General features: G+C 45.8%; 1 protein-coding gene across 2 annotated transcripts in view; it reads left to right on the top strand.

Annotated features, from left to right (window-relative positions):
* LOC118092947 (radial spoke head 10 homolog B-like) overlaps positions 1 to 22,571 on the top strand; it is a 35,151-nt gene extending 12,580 nt beyond the window's left edge. For both annotated transcript variants that reach the window (XM_060282897.2, XM_060282895.2), the window contains exons 8-21: positions 1,423 to 1,599; positions 1,882 to 2,023; positions 3,857 to 3,978; positions 5,262 to 5,451; positions 6,117 to 6,225; positions 7,711 to 7,790; positions 7,922 to 8,070; positions 9,420 to 9,527; positions 10,871 to 11,047; positions 14,972 to 15,097; positions 16,818 to 16,908; positions 18,174 to 18,293; positions 20,771 to 20,969; positions 21,774 to 22,571. In XM_060282897.2, coding sequence (XP_060138880.1) covers positions 1,423 to 1,599; positions 1,882 to 2,023; positions 3,857 to 3,978; positions 5,262 to 5,451; positions 6,117 to 6,225; positions 7,711 to 7,790; positions 7,922 to 8,070; positions 9,420 to 9,527; positions 10,871 to 11,047; positions 14,972 to 15,097; positions 16,818 to 16,908; positions 18,174 to 18,293; positions 20,771 to 20,969; positions 21,774 to 21,990 — 2,007 coding nt within the window. In that variant the 3' untranslated portion in view covers positions 21,991 to 22,571. The remainder of the gene's footprint in view (positions 1 to 1,422; positions 1,600 to 1,881; positions 2,024 to 3,856; positions 3,979 to 5,261; positions 5,452 to 6,116; positions 6,226 to 7,710; positions 7,791 to 7,921; positions 8,071 to 9,419; positions 9,528 to 10,870; positions 11,048 to 14,971; positions 15,098 to 16,817; positions 16,909 to 18,173; positions 18,294 to 20,770; positions 20,970 to 21,773) is intronic.
* Positions 22,572 to 22,680: the final 109 nt, after the last annotated feature.

The following is a 22,680-nucleotide window of genomic DNA, read 5'->3' as shown; positions in this document are numbered from 1 at the left end:
GGGGGACAGGAGGCGGGCGGGTGTGGAGGACTCTCTGGTCCTGAATGGGGTAACTGTGCCCCTGAAAGACCAGGTGCGCAGCCTGGGAGTCATTTTAGACTCACAGCTGTCCATGGAGGCACAGGTCAACTCCGTGTCCAGGGCAGCTGTTTATCAGCTCCATCTGGTACGCAGGCTGAGTCCCTACCTGCCCGCTGACTGTCTCTCCAGAGTGGTGCATGCTCTAGTTATCTCTCGCTTGGACTACTGCAATGCGCTCTACGTGGGGCTACCTTTGAAGGTGACCCGGAAGCTACAACTAATCCAGAATGCAGCAGCTAGACTGGTGACTGGGAGCGGCCGCCGAGATCACATAACACTGGTCCTAAAAGACCTACATTGGCTCCCAGTACGTTTCCGAGCACAATTCAAAGTGTTGGTGTTGACCTTTAAAGCCCTAAACGGCCTCGGTCCGGTATACCTGAAGGAGCGTCTCCACCCCCATCGTTCTGCCCGGACACTGAGGTCCAGCTCCGAGGGCCTTCTGGCGGTTCCCTCATTACGAGAAGCCAAGTTACAGGGAACCAGGCAGAGGGCCTTCTCGGTAGTGGCACCCACCCTGTGGAATGCCCTCCCACTAGAGGTCAAAGAGAACAATTACCAGACCTTTAGAAGGCATCTCAAGGCAGCCCTGTTTAGGGAAGCTTTTAATGTCTGATGGATTTCTGTATTTTAGAATTTCTGTTTTTTTGGAAGCCGCCCAGAGTTATTATTATTATTATTATTTGTGAAAGCTACTTGTTACACGGATGATCACCATGGCTAATAATTTTGCAAGGATCATAGGCTGTCAAAATAGGACTAAATTGTACCCCGCTTTTAGAAGTGTGACTTATGCATGGTCCATATATCAGGGTTTCCCAAACTTGGGTCTCCATTTGTTTTTGGACTACAGTTCCCATCATCCCTGACCACTGGTCCTGCTAGCTAGAAATGATGGGAGTTGTGGTTCAAAAACAGCTGGAGACCCAAGTTTGGAAAACCCTGGTCTATATGGAGAGCAGCCATCTTTCTTAAGTGGAATTTTACAGAAACCAGGAAAGCTCCTAACTGACACACTCTAAATCAGGGATGGGCCACTTCTGGCTTTCCTGGTGGTCTTTGACCCCAGCTCCAATCATCCATGGACCATTGGCCATGTTGGCTTGGGCTGATGGGATTTGGAGTCCAACGGCATCTTGAGGTTCCTCATCCAAGTTCTACCATATTCTCTGGTTAAACAGATGCCTCTTGGGAAGTTGGGCTGTCATTACTTCAACCAAAGGCTTTCTTGAAGCAATGTTGCAATGCAACAAATAACCTGTCCCACAATGCACCTTGGTGTTGTTTACCTAACTCTAGTGCACTCGCTGAGAGTTGGTTTTTTTAAAATCTTTTTTTCAGCACGGCTATGGTACCCACACTTGGTACCTGAAGAGAATACCCGGATCACAATACCCCCTAAGGAATGAATACGTGGGAGATTTTGTCAGTGGGGACCGCCATGGACATGGGAAGTTCTTCTTTGCCAGTGGAGCAATGTATGATGGGCAGTGGGTTTACAATAAGAAGCAAGGCATGGTAAGATTTGGTGTATGGAAAGCTCAAAAACATGGCATGAAACCTCAGCCTGCTCACTGGAGCTGTAAAAACAAGTGATGCTGCAGAATAAAGTTTTAATTAGAGCATTTGCAAAACCACTATATCTACCCATCAATAGCTAGTTCCCAGCATTCTGTTGCAATTCAGTGTGGCCCACAGAATCTTGCCTACAATGATGCTAACTGGTGTGTAGTTGGCCTGTTGTTGTTTTTTAATCTCTGCCATTGGGGACATAATTTCCCGACCCTTTTCCCCCTTCAGGGTAAGCTTGTGTTCAAGAATGGCCGTGTTTATGAAGGCGAGTTTATAGATGACCATATGGCAGAATATCCATCTTTTCAAATTGACATCATGAATAACCAAGATCTGAGTGGAATTCGGACGACGTGTCCCTTTGGCAATGGTGAGGAGCTTGAAGTGTGTGTGGCGGGAAATGAATTCGCTGATTTGGGTGTGTAGCACCTTGGACCCTCCAAGAAGTTGCTGGACTGCAACTCCCCACAGCCCCAGTAAGCATGGCCAACGGCCATGAATGATAGGAGCTGTAGTTCAGCAACGTCTAAAGGACTAAAGGCCCCTTGCACCTGGACTAAAGTGAGGGCAGCTGGAGTTAAAATACATTAAAAAATGTATTTTATGAGGGTGAATATGTTTAGAAATGCACATTTTTGGTGAGGATTTCCGTATTGCATGTGTGGGGTGGAATTATGGCAGACGCCAGTGTCGTGTGGTGGATTTTTTCTTAGGGGAATGGTTAGGGACAGAGGTGCCAGCTTACGAGGGCGATTACGGGGGATGTTGCAGGCGTGAGCATCGCACCTCCCTCCCTAAGCCGGACAGAAGCTTCCCGGGCTTTAGGAAGGAGGTGCTAGGGGAACATTTAGGGGACTGGCCTTGTCCCCCTAGTCCACTGACCACAAGTCACTGGTGAACACAGGCAACACAACATGGACTCGAGAAAGGTTAATAGCGCAATCCTTTTTCTTTCTTTTTAAAGTAAATTTTATTTGATTTTACAAATATAAATTTACAACAAAATCAATTACAAATCCATATAAAGAGATTTCTCTGAATCTCAAGACTCCCCCCCCCCATGGGTCCTAATTTCAACCTTTACAACTGCAAATCAATCTGTTCTCCACATTTTTGCCCGTCTAGTTTATCCATAGTTTTTTTTACTTTACAAGAGAGATTAAAATCCTGCTCATGTTTCCATTTGCTTACAATGGTCTCTTCAATAAATTGTAAATTTCCCCCCATTCTTTTTGAAAATTCTTATCCTCTTGGTTCCTGAGCTTCCCAGTTAGTTTTTGCCATTTCAGCATAATTCATCAACTTGGTTTGCCGTTCTTCAATGGTCAGGATTGGGCTAATAACATACATAAATAGTTTTTTCTTACCCTTTGGAATCTTGATACCTATAATTCCTAATAAAAAAGCTTCTGGTTTTCAAAGAAATGTTATTTTAAACACCCCCCCCCCATTTCATTATACAGTGGAACCTCGGTTTATGAACACCTCGGTTTATGAATTTTCGGTTTATGAACGCCGCGGACCCATCTGGAACGGATTAATTCATTTTCCATTACTTTCAATGGGAAAGTTTGCTTCAGTTTATGAACGCTTCAGTTTATGAACAGACTTCCGGAACCAATTACACCCATGCTTCAGTTTATGAACGCTTCAGTTTAAGTACTCCGTGGACCCGTCTGGAACGGATTAATCCACTTTCCATTACTTTCAATAGGAAAGTTTGCTTCAGTTTATGAATGCTTACTCCGCGGACCGTCTGGAACGGATTAATTCACTTTCCATTACTTTCAATGGGAAAGTTCGCTTCAGTTTATGAACGCTTCAGTTTATGAACAGACTTCCGGAACCAATTGTGTTCATAAACCGAGGTACCACTGTATATCATCTCCCGAAAGATTTTTATTACATTACACGGCCACCACATATAGTAAAAGGTACCTTCTTTTTCTTTACATTTCCAGTAGGTATTTGTACTTGCTCTATACATTTTTGAAAAGCACAATCCTAACCATATCTGCTCAGTCCTATTGAATTCAATGGGGCTTGCTCCCAGGTAAATGAGGTTAGGATTGCAGCCTGATTCAGCCACCAGGTGTCCAGCAGGGTCCTCAGGTCTGCTTGTGCCGATGTTGCTCTTTAAATTTTTGTAACAAATAATTATCAGTTTGATTTCTTTCCTCCCACCGCCTGCCCCGTTGCGAAGAGAGTATCAAAGTTGTCGATGGCCCAGATAGTACATCTGCAGTGGGAACGAATATAGAAATAGATATATCAACCTTGTTGGCTATATTTCCAGAAGAAAACAGGGAGGAAGAAATCAAACAGGTAAATGGCTTTACATTTATGATTTATTTTTTTTTAAAAAAATGATTTTTAATTTCAAGGAACAAAACATACCCATACAAGAAAAATAGAGCTTGGCAGTTGTTCAGAAAAGAAAGAAAAACAGAGGCTGATGGTTGTAGTTTTTAGACCTACCAAAAAAGGCACTGGAATGAAAGCGTCTCTCCATAAGGTTCCATGAGTCGATGGAGGGTGAAAACCGTATTTGATTGCCTTAACAAAATCAATAAACTGATACCAGGTTGTATAGAACAGGCATGTCCAACAGGTCAATGGTGATCTACTGGTTGATTGCGGGATGTCCATGGTCAATCATGGTCGATCGTATGATCCTTAGTGATCCCCCCCCCCAAAAAAACCCCAACAACTTTGGCTCCCCTAAGAAAAGTTCAACAACTTTGCCTGTCAATGACAATGGGTAGGTCACAGGCAGTATTATTATACAGTACTGTGAGTAGAATGCAGTCTCTTGGGAGTTGGACGTGCCTGGTATAGAAGGTGTGAGTCTTCCCTTCATGCAGTGTTGGAAATGTAAACCTTCAACCTCTCTGTCAGTCCATCCATCTCTTAATATCTGGGCAGGATTCACCCACCAGCCATGTTGGTGGAAACGATGCACAAGGACCTCTGCTTGTGCAATATGGCTTTTCCTCCATCCCCCCCAATACGCCTTAAAATTATCTCTGCATGGGGTCAGGAAACCCCCCCCAGAACAGCACACTGGAGCAGGAGTCGATTCGGTCTGGCAGACTGAAATTCCTAAGCTGATGAAAAATTCAATGTAGCACATCATTGAAGTCCTCCTTTAGTCTTAATTATTGTTACTGATCATAGAGTTTTCAAGGTAGAATACAAAAGGAATAATAATAATAATAATAATAATAATAATAATAATAATAATAATACACAGACACAATTAATGCGTAGAAAAACACTTATTTCCAAAGAGCTTCATTAATAAATCAGACTGGCAAATATTAATAAATAAAAGGTATATAAGTACAAACGTATTTTATTGCACATATCTAGCTTATTTAATACAACAAAATACTTCCTGCGTATAAGACTACTTTTTAACCCAGGACAATCTTCTCAAAAGTCGGGGGTCATCTTATACACCGGGTCGTATTTCTTATACAGCGAGTATATCCCAAACTCTATATTTTAACTGGAATAGTTGGGGGTCGTCTTATACGCCCAGTCATCTTATACGCCAGAATATATGGTACTTATACTTCTTGATTACCGATTTTCTATGTCTCCAGACAGAGTTTGCTGTGTTGAGATATATCTCAGAACTGAGGCGAATCTACACCTTCTACAGCAGCTTAGGATACGACCATTCTCTGGATAACACCTTCCTGATGACGAAGCTTCAGTTCTGGCGATTTCTAAAGGACTGCAGATTCCACCACTGCAACCTTACGCTTGCCGATATGGATAGGATCCTGAACGGTTTGCATTCCTAATATAATAGATTGTCCATGTTATTTTAGTAGTGGCAGAGCAGCAATCAGTAAACGTGGGTACGGTAAATAGCCTGTTTGCAACTTAATGAATCCAATGCTTTGCGTTGAAGTTGCAATGATTGGCTCAGTTCACACGTGTCACTAAATCATGGCGTGGCGGTAAATGGAAGAGCCTCCACAAGTTTAAGCAAAGCCTTAGGTTTGCGTGTGTACACACACACACACACACACAGTCACCCCACATGTCCCAATCAGGGGGTTGGATCCTGCCTGTCATTGGCTCTGACTTCACTTGCTTAATTCTGCCCTATCATTCCCAGTGGGCACAAGCCACCACTGTGGGGGGAGAGCCTAATATTATAACTTAACTTTTGGTACAGTTCTCTTGCTACTGTTCAGTTATTGTAGCCGGTAATCCATACTGGATGGAAGGGATATAACTGTTTTACGTGCATGACATAAGTCAGTTTTAAGAATGTCTTTACCTTTAAAAAATTTTTTAATTACACAAAACATAAAATACACACCAAGATTTTCAATCAAAGTCAGGAATGAAAAACAAGTTGATCTAAAAAGCAGAAAGAACCCAAGTTAGAACTCTACCTCTGCATTGCTCATTGTATGCAGTACAGTGTTTTGTTTGTTTTTCAGATAAAACATTACTTGAAGAGATTCACTCTCCATATGAGACTTTGCTACTCCGAATGTTTTTGACATATCTCATCTATTTGTCATTCCACATCTATCATAAAGAGTTTGAGTAAGTGGCTTGTCCAGTTCATCAGCTAAGGTAGCACCGAACCTGAGAATAGTTTGCTGAAAAGTCACCCGTTTAAAATCTCAACACAAGGCACCTCCAGACTGTCAGTAGGTTGCTGGAGGGGTTCAAGTGTATATTGGATAATTAGATTTGTGCAGTTAAAAGTGGATTAAAGTGCTGTGTTGCCATAGGTAAAAAAAACAAAAAACCCTACTTCTGAAAAAATAGACTTCTAGAATTTTGGAAAGTGACAGGTGATTGCATTGAAAAGTGTTGATTGAGCAAATAATTAGTGGGAAGATGTACAAACACTGCACAAGCAAATTGGGATGAATGTTCAATTCAGTTTTTTAAATGATTAATTTGATTATTCCAATATATAACATGTACACACAGAGACACACAAAATAATATATATAAATATATATATAATAATATAATATATAATAATAAAGTAAAATGGGCACAAGGTTTGAAGCACAAAGACTCTTTTGAAACTGACTGGTATGGTTTTATTATATGTGTTTCTTAAAATGAAGACAAGGGACATTATAAAACCTTTTGCTTAATGTAAACCCTTGGCTGCCTTCTATATAAATGGTTGACCATGACAGGAACTTATAATGTTGTTTGGATGTTACCGGTACTTTGGATGCAATGCCTAACTCCCATTGTAGCCTTATTAGCTGATAAGGGTCCTTAAGTTGCGCCCAGGCAGGGACAGAGATAGTCAACAAGACACCGAAGGTTGAGTTCAGAGAAAGAATTTAATTCTTAAATTTAAGAGACTCTTGGTGATCAAGCTTCACGACTAGAGTAAAGAAACACAAATTTGCAAAGCTTCTTATACACTTGGGCTCCTTCCCCCTCCTCTGTAAATGTGCGCACGCAAGGGGGTCACAAGTACATATAAGGAAGACCCGTGTCCTGTCCTGTGCATAAACATATGCTGACTCATGCTACCCCGGTAGCATCCTCGAGTGGGGGCTTGAATTCCTATCTATCTTGCCTGCTCTTTGCGTCAGACTGCTAGCATCAGACAAGACAGTCATCCGGCCTTGATAGCTTAGCAGGGCATTCTGTCTTGCTTACATTACCCTTTGGCACACAGAGAGAGGCAAAGAAAAAAGCATTTTAAGCAAGACATCCCAGGGATATGGGGGGGGGGGGCTAAGCCATACAATCAGACTTATACAATGCAACTATATGATCAGATTTAGCTCAATAATACAATTGGCAAACCCCTCCCTTCACCATCTTCTGGGTTAGGGAGGGATGGTTTTTTTTAAAAAAATTGTTCTTGGATCCACGAATAGTCAACATAGTTTAAAAAAAATAAAAATTAACCAAACCAATTAGCTGGTGGAAAAACTGTAGCCCTACAACACATAACTCTAAAATGCAATCTCATCTGAATTTCTGAAACCTGTTTGCTCCGCATGTCGCAGTAGTGACTGCTATATCAGATTCCTGTTTTACCTCCAGCAATACGAGCCCCCGCCTCTTCAAGTGCTTCTGCAAGTTGATGGTCAAGAATATCTGTCCTAACGCCTGCCAAATAAAAGGTGGGCTATGCATTTTTGTTTATTTTGGTTTCCTACATTTCCCCCAGATTTCTCAGTCATTTACACACAGATGTTTGGGCCTAATTTCATCCTCTGGCTCCCCACCCCCACCCCACCGCTCGCCTCTGCAGGCATCTTGTTCAGCGAACGGCAACAAACAGTCTACGCAATCAATTACATTGACAAGTGTTGGGAGATATTCAGGGCCTTTTGTCGACCAAATCCTGTTGCTCCGTATGAACCGACCATGAAGATGAGGCACTTCCTCTGGATGCTGAAAGTAATCACCATCTCAAGGATTTATTTCGGGTCTTGTTAGCGACGGATGTTATCTGTCAGTGTTGGTTCACCTCAGGTTCTCATTTTTCCTGACTTCCTGAAATTCTCTGCATTTCCACATCAGTTTGTTATTTGTTATTTATTTAAAAAGCCCTCATGAAAATGTATCAACATTTTAGCACAAATTTCTCATACTATGCAATTGTATACAATTTTTGCTGTTTTTGTATGCAATGGCGGCCTAATATACACATTTTCAAAAAGCATATTTAACCTAACATAATGCATTTCGACATGCTTTCACAAATATATGCCTTCGTATTTACTTTTATTATTATTTATTATTTATACCCCGCCCATCTGGCTGGGTTTCCCCTGCCACTCTGGGCGGCTTCCAATAAACACCAAAATACATTAAAATATCACAGATTAAAAACTTCCCTAAACAGGGCTGCCTTTACGTGTTTTCTAAATGTCAGGTAGTTGTTCATCTCCCTGACCTCCGATGGGATGGCGTTCCACAGGGCGGGCGCCACTACCGAAAAGGCCCTCTCCCTGGTTCCCTGTAGCTTTGCTTCTCGCAGTGAGGGAACCGCCAGAAGGCCCTCGGTGCTGGATCTCAGTGTCCGGGCAGAACGATGGGGGTGGAGACACTCCTTCAGGTATACAGGACCGAGGCTGCTTAGGGCTTTAAAGGTCAGCACCAACACTTTGAATTGTGCTCAGAAACATACTGGGAGCCAATGTAGGTCTCTTAGGACCGGTGTTATGTGGTCTCTGCGGCCACTCCCAGTCACCAGTCTAGCTGCCGCATTCTGAATTAATTGCAGTTTCCGGGTCACCTTCAAAGGTAGCCCCACGTAGAGCGCATTGCAGTAGTCCAAGCGGGAGATAACCAGAGCATGCACCACTCTGGCGAGACAGTCCGCGGGCAGGTAGGGTCTCAGCCTGCGTATCAGATGGAGCTGATAGACAGCTGCCATGGACACAGAATTGACCTGCGCCTCCATGGACAGCTGTGAGTCCAAAATGACTCCCAGGCTGCGCACCTGGTCCTTCAGGGGCACAGTTACCCCATTCAGGACCAGGGAGTCCTCCACACCTGCCCGCCCCCTGTCCCCCCAAAACAGTACTTCTGTCTTGTCAGGATTCAACCTCATTGTTTTACAGCTTATCATAGCTTTTGCATTTTTAACACATTACTTAGCTGGAGAACAACACTGAAAAACTTGCCCCATGTACTGTATCATTTGGGAGAACATGAACTAGGTAGCAGCACATGCCAAATGAGGATTGAGAAATTTGGGTAACACTAACCATTTTTGTTGTTGTTGTTGCTTAAATCTCCAGGATTTAAGACTCGTAAGCAAGCAATTAACCGCAACCAAAATTGTGAATATACTGGCCAAAGACAGCCCTTGCGTGCGTGATGGAGATGACACTAACTTAGAACATGAGGTATATGTATTTAGGGAAAGTGCGGGGAAATATGGTCTGGGTGTAAATTTCTGCAGCTGCACTGAAAAGAGCCAACCCACTTCAGCAGCTGGTTGGGGCTTGGACTGCCCAGAAGGAACTTTGTTTAAGAAGAAAAGAGCTTTTGCTAATTAATCAATATGGTGAGTCATATACGATTCTAACGCAGAGCTGAGCCACTCCAAGTGGGACTTTGGGCGACTGAAATTAAACTGCCTCATTTGCTTTTTCCTACCGTCTGTTCCATGATCCGGCCAGCAACAACTGCCCACCACGCATCATTGCCTGGGTGCCGGATCCGGCCCAATTGCCTTCTCAATCCGGCCTGCGGACGGTCTGGGAATCAGCATGTTTTTACATGAGTAGAAAGTGTCCTTTTATTTAAAATGCATCTCTGGGTTATTTGTGGGGCATAGGAATTCATTCATTCATTCTTTGTTTTTCTTCAAAATATAGTCCAACCCCCCACAAGGTCTGAGGGACAGTGGACCGGTCCCCTGCTGTAAAAGTTTGCTGACCCCTGAGACCGCCTTGCCCCTAAACCTGCCCCCACTGTATTTTGCATCCTGCAAACAGTATTGCAGGATTGGGGGCTCTGTCCTATTCTGACACAAACTAGCCCCCTTCCTCAATTAATTGTTAGAACTGACAACAAGCAATAACTTAGTGATGTGAGACCTCTTGGAGGTCCATTACTGGAACCCACAGTCAAGTAGTCTCAGACTCCAGATTGGCCCCACCCATCCAGGCTTCTCATTGGACCCTCCTAGGTTGGAAAGGGCTATGAAGAATTTCCTGGTCCCCTGGTCCTGCGTCCCTGAGCAGCAATGATTGTCCTACCTCTGGTGTGTTTTGGCGTGTTCCTCAGCGCTGACTCCTGGTACGAACGCCTAACACAATTGCTGACCTGGCTCCTCTCTGACAGCTGCTTGCAGCTCAGCCCTGCCACAAATCCCTAGTTAGGACCCCCCTCCAGGAATATTTTGCCACATGTTCTTGGTGCATTAGTTATTCCGATTTAGCTTGTTCTGCAGCGCTTCTCCAGTGCAGCCAAATTATTGCTATCTGGAGGGGCCGTAGTGTAACAGAAGAAGGACAAAAATAAACCAGCACAATTGCGGTCTCAAAAGTAATTGGGTTTCAGCAGGAAAGACCTGCACTGGTTGAAAAAGAAGCAACATGTCCATTCCAAAACTTTTGCAGGTACAAACGGTACTGAAAGTGGGCATGACTCGTAAATCATCAATAAAAAAGGTTTCCCAGAGGACCCCTTGATCTTGTCAATTAACAGTGACTTGTGCTTGTCTTCCTTTGTTGTGCTACAGCTTGTTTTCCTTGAGTTTTTTGAAGCTCTGCTAGACTGTGCCCTGTTGTACGTCACCGATGAGATGCTGAAACAGCAAGCAGAAGAAGCCAGTCGTTCAACAAGTACCTACAGAACAGATGAGTTCATAGACCCGGCTGCAGGGCCTCCTTTGGCTCAGGACATTTCCTCTGGTCAGGTTAGTTCTCCGAGTGTAAACATTAGAATCATAGAATCGTAGAGTTGGAAGAGACCACAAGGGCCATTCAGTCCAACCCCCTGCCGAGCAGGAAACACCATCAAAGCATTCTTGACATATGCCTGTCAAGCCTCTGCTTAAAGACCTCCAAAGAAGGAGACTCCACCACACTTCTTGGTAGCAAATTCCACTGCTGAACAGCTCTTACTGTCAGGAAGTTCTTTCTAATGTTTAGGTGGAATGTTCTTTCTTGTAGTTTGAATCCATTGCTCCATGTCCGCTTCTCTGGAGCAGCAGAAAACAACCTTTCTCCCTCCTCTATATGACATCCTTTTATATATTTGAACATGGCTATCATATCACCCCTTAACCTTCTCTTCTCCAGGCTAAACATACCCAGCTCCCTAAGCCGTTCCTCATAAGGCATCGTTTCCTGGCCTTTGACCATTTTGGTTGCCCTCTTCTGGACACGTTCCAGCTTGTCAGTATCCTTCTTGAACTGTGGTGCCCAGAACTGGACACAGTACTCCAGGTGAGGTCTGACCAGAGCAGAATACAGTGGTACTATTACTTCCCTTGATCTAGATGCTATACTCCTATTGATGCAGCCCAGAATTGCATTGGCTTTTTTAGCTGCTGCATCACACTGCTGACTCATGTCAAGTTTGTTGTCTACCAGGACTTCTAGATCCTTTTCACATGTACTGCTCTCAAGCCAGGTGTCACCCATCCTGTATTCGTGCCTTTCATTTTTTTTGCCCAAGTGTACATTGACTCTCGTCGCTACAGGTAAGGGATGAGTTACATGCAGCAGCAGCAGCTTTTCACGAGGGTTGCTGGCCTCCCAAATGGAGTTTTGGGCACTTTCTGGAACGGAAGCCAGATATATCAAGCAAACTTAGGATCTTCAAAGAGGGGGGCAGGTTTGACAGGGTATGTTGGCCCCTTACAACCATCAGGAGCAACGCCTCAATGCCTTCCACATCAGGAGGATTTGGGGCATCACATGGCCAGGCAGAATTCCCAACAATGATGTGTTCTCTCAAGCCCACTTTCCCAGCAGATTTGCACTCCTGTCTCAGTGACATCTATGCTGGCTTGGTCCTGTCCACAGAATGGAAGGTGGTAGTATCCCCAAGGATGTGCTCTACGGGGAGCTGGCTTCTGGCACCAGGCCAATTGGCAGGCCTGCTCTGCATTTCAGAGATGTCTGCAAACATGACACGAAGGCTGGCAACATCAGCTCTGCCATGTGGGAATCCCTCGCGGACGACTGCAGTGCCTGGAGACAGGCAGTCAAGCCATGTATCCATAGCAGTGCACAATAGGAGAAATGACCACTGGGAAGACCGCAGAGAGAAGAACCGCCAAGGTGCATCTGCGGCAACAGAACTGGACACCTTCATCTGACCAAGCTGCAACAAAACATGTCTCTCCTGTATCGGTCTCTACGGCCACAGCAGGCGCTGCAGCCTTCCAGCAGCTTGACCTCACCCCCAAGGCGCACTATTCCATTGTCTCCTGAGACAGACAGATGCCAACATCAACAGTGCCCTTATGTGAATTCTACTACTCAACATCTTCTGGGAACAAAAAGGAGTTTTAGGCTGTATTCATGGACACCATCTTGTTTTGACTTCTCTGGGCCTTAGGGTTAGAAGTTGCTGGCAGCTCAGGGGTAGGGTTAACACTGAGCTTAGACTGACCGGTGGCTTGCTTTTAGGGGTAAGGGGGCTTCCTATTTTCCTCTGATGGTAAGACTCCTGGGGGCCAAAGCACTAGCCGTTCTGAGGAACTACGATATCAATAAACACCAAATGGCACTGACCGCTGCCCTGGAGAACGGGGGGCGGGGGATCTGTTCACACGAGGCCAGTGCAAGTTTCCTCTGCCACAGAACACAAGGACTCATGGAATGAGCCCATTGTGGGGGCAAAGGACAGGGGCAACATCATAAGGGTCCTAATTTTTAAAAAGCGACTGTTTTACTTTCTTGGGCTCCTTGATCACTGCAGATGGTGACAGCAGTCACGAAATTAAAAGACGCCTGCTTCTTGGGAGAAAAGCAATGACAAACCTAGACAGCATCTTAAAAAGCAGAGACATCAATCACCTTGCCTACAAAGGTCCGTATAGTTAAAGCTATGGTTTTCCCAGTAGTGATGTATGGAAGTGAGAGCTGGACCATAAAGAAGGCTGATCGCCGAAGAATTGATGCTTTTGAATTATGGTGCTGGAGGAGACTCTTGAGAGTCCCATGGACTGCAAGAAGATCAAACCTATCCATTCTGAAGGAAATCAGCCCTGAGTGCTCCCTGGAAGGACAGGTCGTGAAGCTGAGGCTCCAATACTTTGGCCACCTCATGAGAAGAGAAGAATCCTTGGAAAAGACCCTGATGTTGGGAAAGATTGAGGGCACTAGGAGAAGGGGAAGACAGAGGACGAGATAGTTGGACAGTGTTCTCGAAGCTATGAACATGAGTTTGACCAAACTGCGGGAGGCAGTGCAAGACAGGAGTGCCTGGCGTGCTATGGTCCATGGGGTCACGAAGAGTCGGACACGACTAAACGACTAAACAACAACTCAGTGATAGGACACTGGATTTTTATGTAGAACTAGTTGACCCGGCCACACGTTGCGGTGGCTTATTCCTGTGATTCCCCCCCACCCTGTCCTGATCCATGACGTATCCCGGCCCCTCCTCCCCCCACCCCCGGCTCATCCCTGTGAGTGGTCCCACCGTGAACTATCCTGTCCCCTCCTTCCCGCAACCCCCCGGCTCATCCCTGTGATTCGGTAGGATACCCTTCCCTCTGTTGTCCTCGGGGAGTGTTGGCCCCTCCCCCTGTATCTCCATACCTTGGCCCCCACCCTTGGAAAAGGAACTGTCAGCTTCTCCGTTCTATTTCCCAGCATGCACTTTTGGCTGAGCGGTGCCTTCTGGAACAGGGGTTTTGGTTTTTTTTACCAGGCACAGGTGTGACATCTGTCTTAGGTAACTTTCTGTGATCCTTTGGACATCTGCATGTGATGTTGTGTCAAAATTTGAGTGCTATCGGTCAAGCGGTTTTGGCGAAAAGTGGACACCCACCCACATGCCCCTTTTACATTCATATATATATAGATGTCACAGGTTCAGATTTTTAAAAAAATCAGGTGACGGGAAATACTTCTGCCTGTCAACCTGGAAGCTCAGTCAGTAGAGCATGAGGCTCTTAACCTCAGGGTCGTGGGTTTGAGCCCCACCTTGGGCCAAAGATTCATTCATTGCAGGGGGTTGGACTAGATGACCCTCATGGTCCCAGCTCTGTAATTCTATTATACTTCTAGGCAATGCTGGGCTTGATGGAGAAAGGCCACATCAGCACCATTCATTTAAAGCACATTTAAAGCTAATAGGTTCTCCTGGGAACTATAGTTCAACTCTCACAGAGCCACAGTTCACTGCACACTTATCAAACTACAGTTGCCACAATTCTTTGGGGGAAGCCATTTGCTTTAAAAGTATGGTGTGGATGTGACCACGCTCAGAAATGAATGTCTTGGGCTGGATCTAGACACATCAAAGAAGCGTTTCAGTTAAACGCGTTTGTAAACTTTGTATGAGAAATCAGGTTAGCAAAAATGGAACTCCACAGCGCCATCTGGTGCCACTGTGTTAAAATGCATAAACAACACACACATAAAGTGCTTTTTCTTTGCCAATGTAGCTGAGTCCTTGATCTAGACCTATGCGCTTGCATATCTGTAAGGCACAATACCTCTAACTGGAGTTCAGAGGGGTGTTTTCTGTGTGTGTGTGTGTGTGTGTGTGTGTGTGTGTGTGTGTGTGTGTGCAAGTGTCTTTTATTTCCCCCCCATATAGCACCTCCAACTAACTACAGTATTGCTCTTATTTTCTTCTATTCTTTAAAAATTATCAGTCCATTCAAACCAGAAGTATAAGCAGTGGCGAAACAAGCACGGAGACCACAGAAATCCAGCACGTCAAGGCTTCCACAAGCAAGATCGTGCATTTTGTGGATGTTGGCAAGGGAAAGAAGTCTGAGGTCAGTGGGCTGATGAAGCATAATGGCTGTTTCAAGGTCCCAGGTTCAATCCCCGGCATCTCCAGGAAGGACTTGGAGAGATTCTTGCTTGAAATCACAGAGATCTGCTGTCTGACTTAGTCTAAAGCAGGCATCCCCAAACTTCGGCCTTCCAGGTGTTTTGGACTACAATTCCCATCTCCCCCGACCACTGGTCCTGTTAACTAGGGATCATGGGAGTTGTAGGCCAAAACATCTGGAGGGCCGCAGTTTGGGGATGCCTGGTCTAAAGCCACTTTCCCAGGAAAGGGCCTTTTCAGTGGTTGCCCCCCTGACTCTACAAGTCTCTTCCTTGGAAGGCCCGCCTACATGCCTCTCTTTAGTTTCCCAAATGATGGTGAAGACAGTTATTTCGGAGGTTCTTGGGCAGGCAACCCCAAACTTTGGCCCTCCAGATGTTTTGGGCTACAATTCCCAACTTCCCCGACCACTGGTCTTGTTAGCTAGGGATCATGGGAGTTGTAGGCCAAAACATCGGGAGGTCCGCAGTTTGGGGGTGCCTGTTCCTGGGCATTGTGGCAGTTGAATTGCCTGTCATTCTGTTTATCTGTTTATTATGTTGCTACTGCTACTTGCTTTCTTGTAGGTTGTCTGATGATCATGTGATGGAAGCAGGCGATCACCAACCGTTTGGGGCCACTGCGCACCTTTGGAGTGCTGTGGGCGCCAGTCACAAAATGGCCACCGAGGTTGCGTGACATAACACAAAAACGACTACCACACCCAAAAGAGCAGAAAAAGAAACAGGGACACAACATGGTGTGGGCACAACCCCCTATTATACCCCCTTTCAAGCTGGGGAGGCAGTTATAGAATACTTCACCGTGCTCAGCCGTAGAGAAAGCACTCTGCACTCTTTCTTCTGGTCAGAGTAGATGCAAGGGCAATTGTTTAGACCTGGGGCCCAGTGAAATGTGGGCATATGGAAGAGGCCATTTTCAATGTAGGCCGAGCTGGTGCAAACAGGTATCGAGCAGGAAGAATGGGGTAATGTGGATTTTTGAGGGGATATTTACCAAGACTTTCTGTGGGTGCCGTAGGAAGTTCTGGCAGTTAGGCCTGGACTTGAGGCGCATTGAGATTTGGTTCCCAGTCAATGTTAGTTTACCTCTTATCCCTCCCACTTGGGCACATGCACAAAAGCAATTTCCAGACAGAATCTTGTTGTGGGCATGACCTCAGTGTGGCACCACCTACACTTTGGAACTCCCTGCCTCTTGACACCGGGCAGAGGACCTTTGCTGTAATCTTTTCAGTGCTGCTTAAAACATTTTTCTTTAGGGAAGCCTATTCAGACAGGTAGAAGCTACATGCATTTCATTTCTTTTTAGCTACTGTTGATTTTAAATCAACTTCTGGATATTTCTAAATACTCGGTTAACTTTTTAAGAATAATTTTATGTAATGTTTTTGTAAACCGCTTAGATGTTGTCTTTTATTTATTTATTTTTTTACAGTCAAGCAGTGTTTCAGTTTTGTTAAACAAATAAATGGAAGAGTAAAGAACATCAACACTGTTCTTTTGAGTCTTTGCCATGAACTCGTTTTTGAACAACCTCATCTGGGCATATATTTATTTTTGCTTTATGTTTTATCTTAGTTACGGTACCAGATTTTGAAAATAACACAATCTCCTAACTCAGCAACTCATTTTTTATTATCTCTTTTCTCATTACCACAGAAAGGAAAAGGCAAGGATGGAGGAAAAGAGGGCAAAGGATCCCGGCACGGTTCAAAATCTCCCAGTAAAGAAAAAAGGGTCTCTCCTCAGGGTGGGTCCTTAGAAATTCTGGTCCTTCCAATCTGAGCCTTGTTGTTGTACACAGAGGCGTCTTTCCCATAGGGGCTAGTGGCTCGTTGTGCCAGGGCGCTGGCCTCTCAGGGGCGCCCCAGCATTGGCGAGGCGCAATGAGCCACTAAGCCCTATGGCTCCTCCTCCTCCTCCTCCTCTCCCTCGGCCGCAGGAATCCCCTCAGTCACTCGGCCGCGAGCGCGAGATCCACTTTCCCTCGCCACCTGGGCGCTCCGCGGGTGTGCGCAGGCGGAGGCAGGGACGGACCAGCCAGCCGGTCGGCCGGGAAGCAAGCAAGCTGCTGCCAGCCCGGAGGGAAACATGGGGGTGGGGGTGGGGCCCCCCGGAAGGATCCGTGCACCACGGCGCCAGATAAGCTTAAGACGGCCATGGTTTTACAGGCTCTTTTCTTGCTGAGGGAAAAACTGGCGTTGAAATTAATGTGGTTCAACTAGGCTTTTGACAGTTTAACATCCTGTAATGTTTTAAACGAGATGGTTGGACAGTGTTCTCAAAGCTACGAGCAAGAGTCTGACCAGTCTGACCAAACTGCGGGAGGCAGTGGAAGACAGGAGTGCCTGGCGTGCTCTGGTCCATGGGGTCATGAAGAGTCGGACACGACTAAACGACTAAACAACAACAACGTTTTAAATGTGTTTGTGGCACAGGGGTGTGGGTGTGTTATTGGCCCATGTAGTTTTTTGTTTGTTTGTTCCTGTTGTTATTTCATTTTTTTGTATTTTCATCTTGTGTCTTTATGTTGAGAACCGCGCCGAGTTCTATGGGTGATGAATAAACCAAACATTTCGGTGCAGTTTCAACACCAGCGTTTAAAACAAAATAAAAAAATTCCTTCCAGCAGCACCTTAGAGACCAACTAAGTTTGTCATAGGTATGAGCTTTCGTGTGCATGCACACTTCTTCAGATACACTGAAGCAGAAGTATCTAAAAATAAAAATAAAATTTAATTTTGTTTCGACTACGCCAGACCAACACGGCTACCTACCTGTAACCAGCATTTAAAGGCAGTGCAGTTCAGAATGGCTCAGCCCACCACCACCTTGATTCAAAAGGGCATCCGGTTGTAGTATCTAAACACAGACAAAAACTCGCTCCTTAATCTCAAGAACTATAGTGCAAAATTCGGTTGTGGTAACTTAAGAGGTGTCCGAAATGCATGGAGAACAGACAAAGAGACAAATGACTTTCCAAAATATATAGCAGATGCTTTCCTTTCCTTTCAGCCATTAGTGTCTCCTTCTCTGCTATCGTGGAAGAGAATGAAGAAAGTGCAGCTCAGTCTCTATCAAGCGCGGAAGCAGGACAAGATTCAATTCTTAGCGCTCACATGAAGGAATTAGCAGGTGAGAAAACTAGACCTTTTTCCGATAGCAAGCTATCAGGTATGGATCATCTTTTTATCAATGTAAAGAATCATTTTTGGAGTTGTTATTAAAATATGTATATATATAATATTATTATTGGCTTTTGATGTTTAATCGATTATTGTGTTTTATTTTTCTATTGGATGGGCGGGGTATAAATAAATAAATAAATGATGATGATGATGATGATGTTTGGCACACACACATACACACAATTTCATAAGGAGAATGCAGTTTCCCAAAAACTTTCTTAGGATTTATTTTGTTTGCTTTCACGTTTAACCATTGGGGAAGGTAAAGATGTTGCCCTTTTAGTATATTTCTTTGTTTTCCTTTTTTCTGGGTGTTTTGTTTCTTTACTTCTGGATTGTGTTGGCATCCACGAGAAGTTGGCCTTTATTTATTTGAAAAGCATTCCCTTCTCTATCTAATCTAACTAGAGGTGCTGCTTTTTGGAAGGGTCACCCTGAGCTGCAGTATTTGAGTACACATCCCTGTAAGATTTCCTCCTGTCACAAGAGGGCAGTAAAAGAACACCAGGCTGGAACACAATCACTTGCCCCTTCCTTTTTCGAAGGCTTTCACAATAGGACAGTCGACTGTTGCCCCGGCCCCACAGCTAAGTCCCAAACGAAGCGTGCTTGAATTTTGCAGTGGATTGCAAACCATAAGCCATAAGCCAATAATATTGCACAGATGGGGAGCCTTTGGCCCAGGGTCTAAATACAGCCCTCTATGCATTTTTCTTTGCCCCCCAGGACTCTCCCCGGGGCCATACACCTCATGAGATACACCCCTCACTACCCCTGCTTTGCACCCTCCTTTAAAAAAAAGAAGAAAAGGCAATGTTACTGATTTTTTCAAAATAGCAAAATAACAATCCCCACAACCACCACCCCACCACCATTCAAATGAAGGTTCCTTAGAAGAAAGCATTGTTGCAAAATGTCAGGTCTGTGCACCCTCCTTGGGTGCTTTTGTCTGGTTCGAATGGATCCAGGGGCGTAGCCAGGATCAAAATTAGGGGGGGCAATGGGCAATGGGCGGGGCCAAGGCACAGGGGGAGGGGCCACAGTGGGGCAAGGAAAGCCATGGTCGTTCAGGGGCGAGGGGGCGCCAGGATCAGCCTGAAATCGGGCTGCTCCGATCCCCTCCTCCTCCTCCGCGATTGCCGGGGTGGGTGGAGGGAAAGCCGCCCCACAGCCAGCAAGGGAGAAGGGAGACATCTGGGCGGGCTGGCTGTGGGGTGGGTGGAAGGAAAGCCCCAGAGCCGCGCAAAGCGTTTGGCTGGCTTTCCCTCCGCCCGCCCCATAGCCAGCAAGGGAGAAGGGAGACGTCCCTTCTAGCCGGCTGGCTGTGGGGCGGGTGGAGGGAAAGCCCCAGAGCCACGCAAAGCGTTTGGCTGGATTTCCCTCCGCCCGCCCCACAGCCAGCAAGGGAGAAGGGAGACGGCACTGGGCGGCGGGGGGCAGCAGGGCAGGCTGGCCAGCGGCCCTGCTTCTAGGGGGAGCAACTGCCCCCTCCTGCCTACGCCGAGGAATGGTTCCCTGGGCTCTGATAATGCTGCTCGCTTGCCTGGGCGGAGGATGGAAAGGAACTAGCTTACCATGCAAAAGGTAAAATTCACATTTGTTGCTCAGCCCACTTTTAATTCTGGCCCTGCCTACTCACTTCCTACCTGATCTTTCCTAACTGGAGATGGGGCCAGAGGCGGAGCTAGCTACTCCGGCACCCGGAGCGGCACACATGCTGTGCACCCAGGGGCGGGGCCAGCGTCCCAGGAGAGAGCCGCCCGCGGCGATTGTCCCAGGGGGTGAGCTGTTCAGGGGGGTGGAGCAAGCCACCCATGGTGGGCTGCTTCCTGGGCAGGGACGACGACGATGGAGCCATGGTGCTTTGCCAGCAACCTTCCTTTCTTCTCTCTTCCTTTTGACAGCTCGGGGGAGGCTCCCCCCCCTCGGAAGCAGCCGGGGAGCAGGTGGCAATGGTATGCTGCCCGTCCGCGACTCCCAAGCCTCCCCCGAGCTGCCAAAATGAAGAGGGGAAGGGGGAAGGGCGCCGGCAAGGCGACGCAGTTCCGCCCCTTTCCCCGACGGCCCGGGGTAGACTTGGGAGTTGCGGGCGGGCGGAGCGCCAAATGTCACCCCCTCAGTGAGGGCACCCGGGGCGGCCCGCTTCCACTGCCCCCCCTTCCTCCACCCCTGGATGGGACCACATAGGATCTTCTGCATCCTAAGCGTGTGTCCTGCTACAAAGCTATTATAGTCTTTCCCCTCCAACAGGGGTTGGCCAAAGGGGGTGCTCTGCCGCATCATCCTTAGCCAGCACAGCCAATAGCCAGGGGTGATGGCAGTTGTAGGCATCACACATAACTGGAGGGCGCTTCGCTGGCCGCCCTCTGCCCTACAACTAAAACTCCGTTTATTTCCCATCCCCTCCACCCCGCCATCTTGCAGATGACCTCGAAAAGGCAAAGAACGAACAGAAGGCCAAACTTGATTTATGGATGAGCCAGATATACATCTTTTTTGTCAACAAATTCTTTTCCGGCTACAAACACTTGGAAGTCGTGAAAGAAACCATTATAGACAACAGGATTCGGCACGCTGAATTCCTTGTGCTGAAGAAAATCCAAGAAGCTGAAGAAGAAGCAAAGTGAGTTTTCAGCTTTTGCTTCTGGGCCATGGCTTCTAACCTGCTCCCAAATTTGGCAGGAGCCTTGCCACATGTAGCCATAGAATCATAGAGTTGGAAGGGACCATGAGGGTCATCTAGTCCAACCCCTGCAATGCAGGAATCTGTTGCCCAATGTGGGGCTCGGACCAATGACCCTGATATTAAGAGTCACGTGCTCTACCAACTGAGCTATCCCACCATAAAACAGGGTGCTTTGCTAGATGGCCCGGCTGTTTTCATTAGAGACATGCTGGCAATACCGGGCCTTCATTGCTATTGTCTGCCTTCTATTATGCCAGATTGAGATTACATGTTGACGTACATGGCTAACTGTGCCTTAGCATTAGAAGTAGCTGTAGTGAGCCTTGATTTTTTAATGAAATATATCTATGGAGCTAAGGAAGCAAAGTGAACAGGGTAGCTGGAAAAATAAGAAACTTGAAAGAACATACTTATCCATGCCACTTCCAGGTTTGACCCTTAAGCTCAAAATGCTCAAATCAAGAAGACAACGGCAAGTACCACTGGTCATCTTTTAGCAAAAGAGTTCATTTTCTTCACTAGGGGATAATTTACTTCCCTTGCTTAGGCTGATATGATTAAGCAAAGTTTGCATCTGAGCATGAAGCTGGCTGTTTCGATAAGGGATAGCTTATTGATATAGTTCTGCCATTTATACGGGTGCCATTTGTGGATTTGTTGTTTCGTGGCTCACATGTTCTGAACTGTGTTGTGACTTTTTTGGTTTAAGATAATCTGATTCCCTAACTTCTCTGGCCGCAGGCTTAATGCTATGAGGGAGGCAGAAGAAGCCAGAAAGGTAGAAGAAGCTGCCGCAGCAGCACAAGCAGCTCTGGAGCTGGAGGAAAGTTTGTGCAGAGAGATGGAGGAAGCATCGATACAGCTGCAGGCTTCGCCAAAGGAAGAATCCCCTGTTTCACCACAGGCGCCGCCAAGCACCAAGACTAAAGAAGGTGGGAAGAAGAAGAAGAAGGCATAAAATGACAGTATATCAGGTTATTGTACTGAGGCATGCGGAATCCAAATGCTGCAATTCATGTTAGCTTTGGATTACAGGAGTAATAAATATCGGAGCAATAAAACCGAGCAACTTTGTGAAGAAAACCACACACGGACAATTCCAGACGCTGCCAGGTTTTTCCAAAGAACTTTCAAACACAACCGCTTTAAGCAGTCTTTCTTTCATTTGGTTGCAATACTGTGGAGTTACATGAGACTATAAGTCAAGAGGACTTGCTTGCAAGGAGACAGGCATAGAATTGCAAGTATCCAAACTGCTGGTGTAATGCCCAGGTAGGGTCAGCTAGGAAAAAATATATGAAAGAAATGGGATTTCCACTTACAGTATTTCCAAGTGAAATGTGCAGGGGTGAGATCACACTTTAAATATCTCACACCACTCCATTTTTTAATAAAAAAAGTTCAACACTGTTAAAATAGAGATGTTTATTTTAGCTCTGATTCAAGAATGGGATGTTTACGATGCTTTCTGTAACTTCAGTAGAACCAATGTATATAGATTAAAATAAAATAAAGGGTATGTGTTGTTATTTCACACAACTTGGCTATCCTGAATATCTGTTTCCATGGAAGAGAGAAAAGGTATAGAAGACAAGGACCTTGAGATGAGAGATAGAAGCAGGGTTTGCAGAATGGTAATCTGGGAAGA

The sequence above is a fragment of the Zootoca vivipara genome, chromosome 13 (assembly GCF_965207765.1).
Source record: "Zootoca vivipara chromosome 13, rZooViv2.hap1.1, whole genome shotgun sequence".
NCBI classification, from domain to species: Eukaryota; Metazoa; Chordata; class Lepidosauria; order Squamata; family Lacertidae; genus Zootoca; species Zootoca vivipara.
Note: the sequence above shows the minus strand (reverse complement) of the source record. Positions and strands in the feature narration are given on the sequence as shown.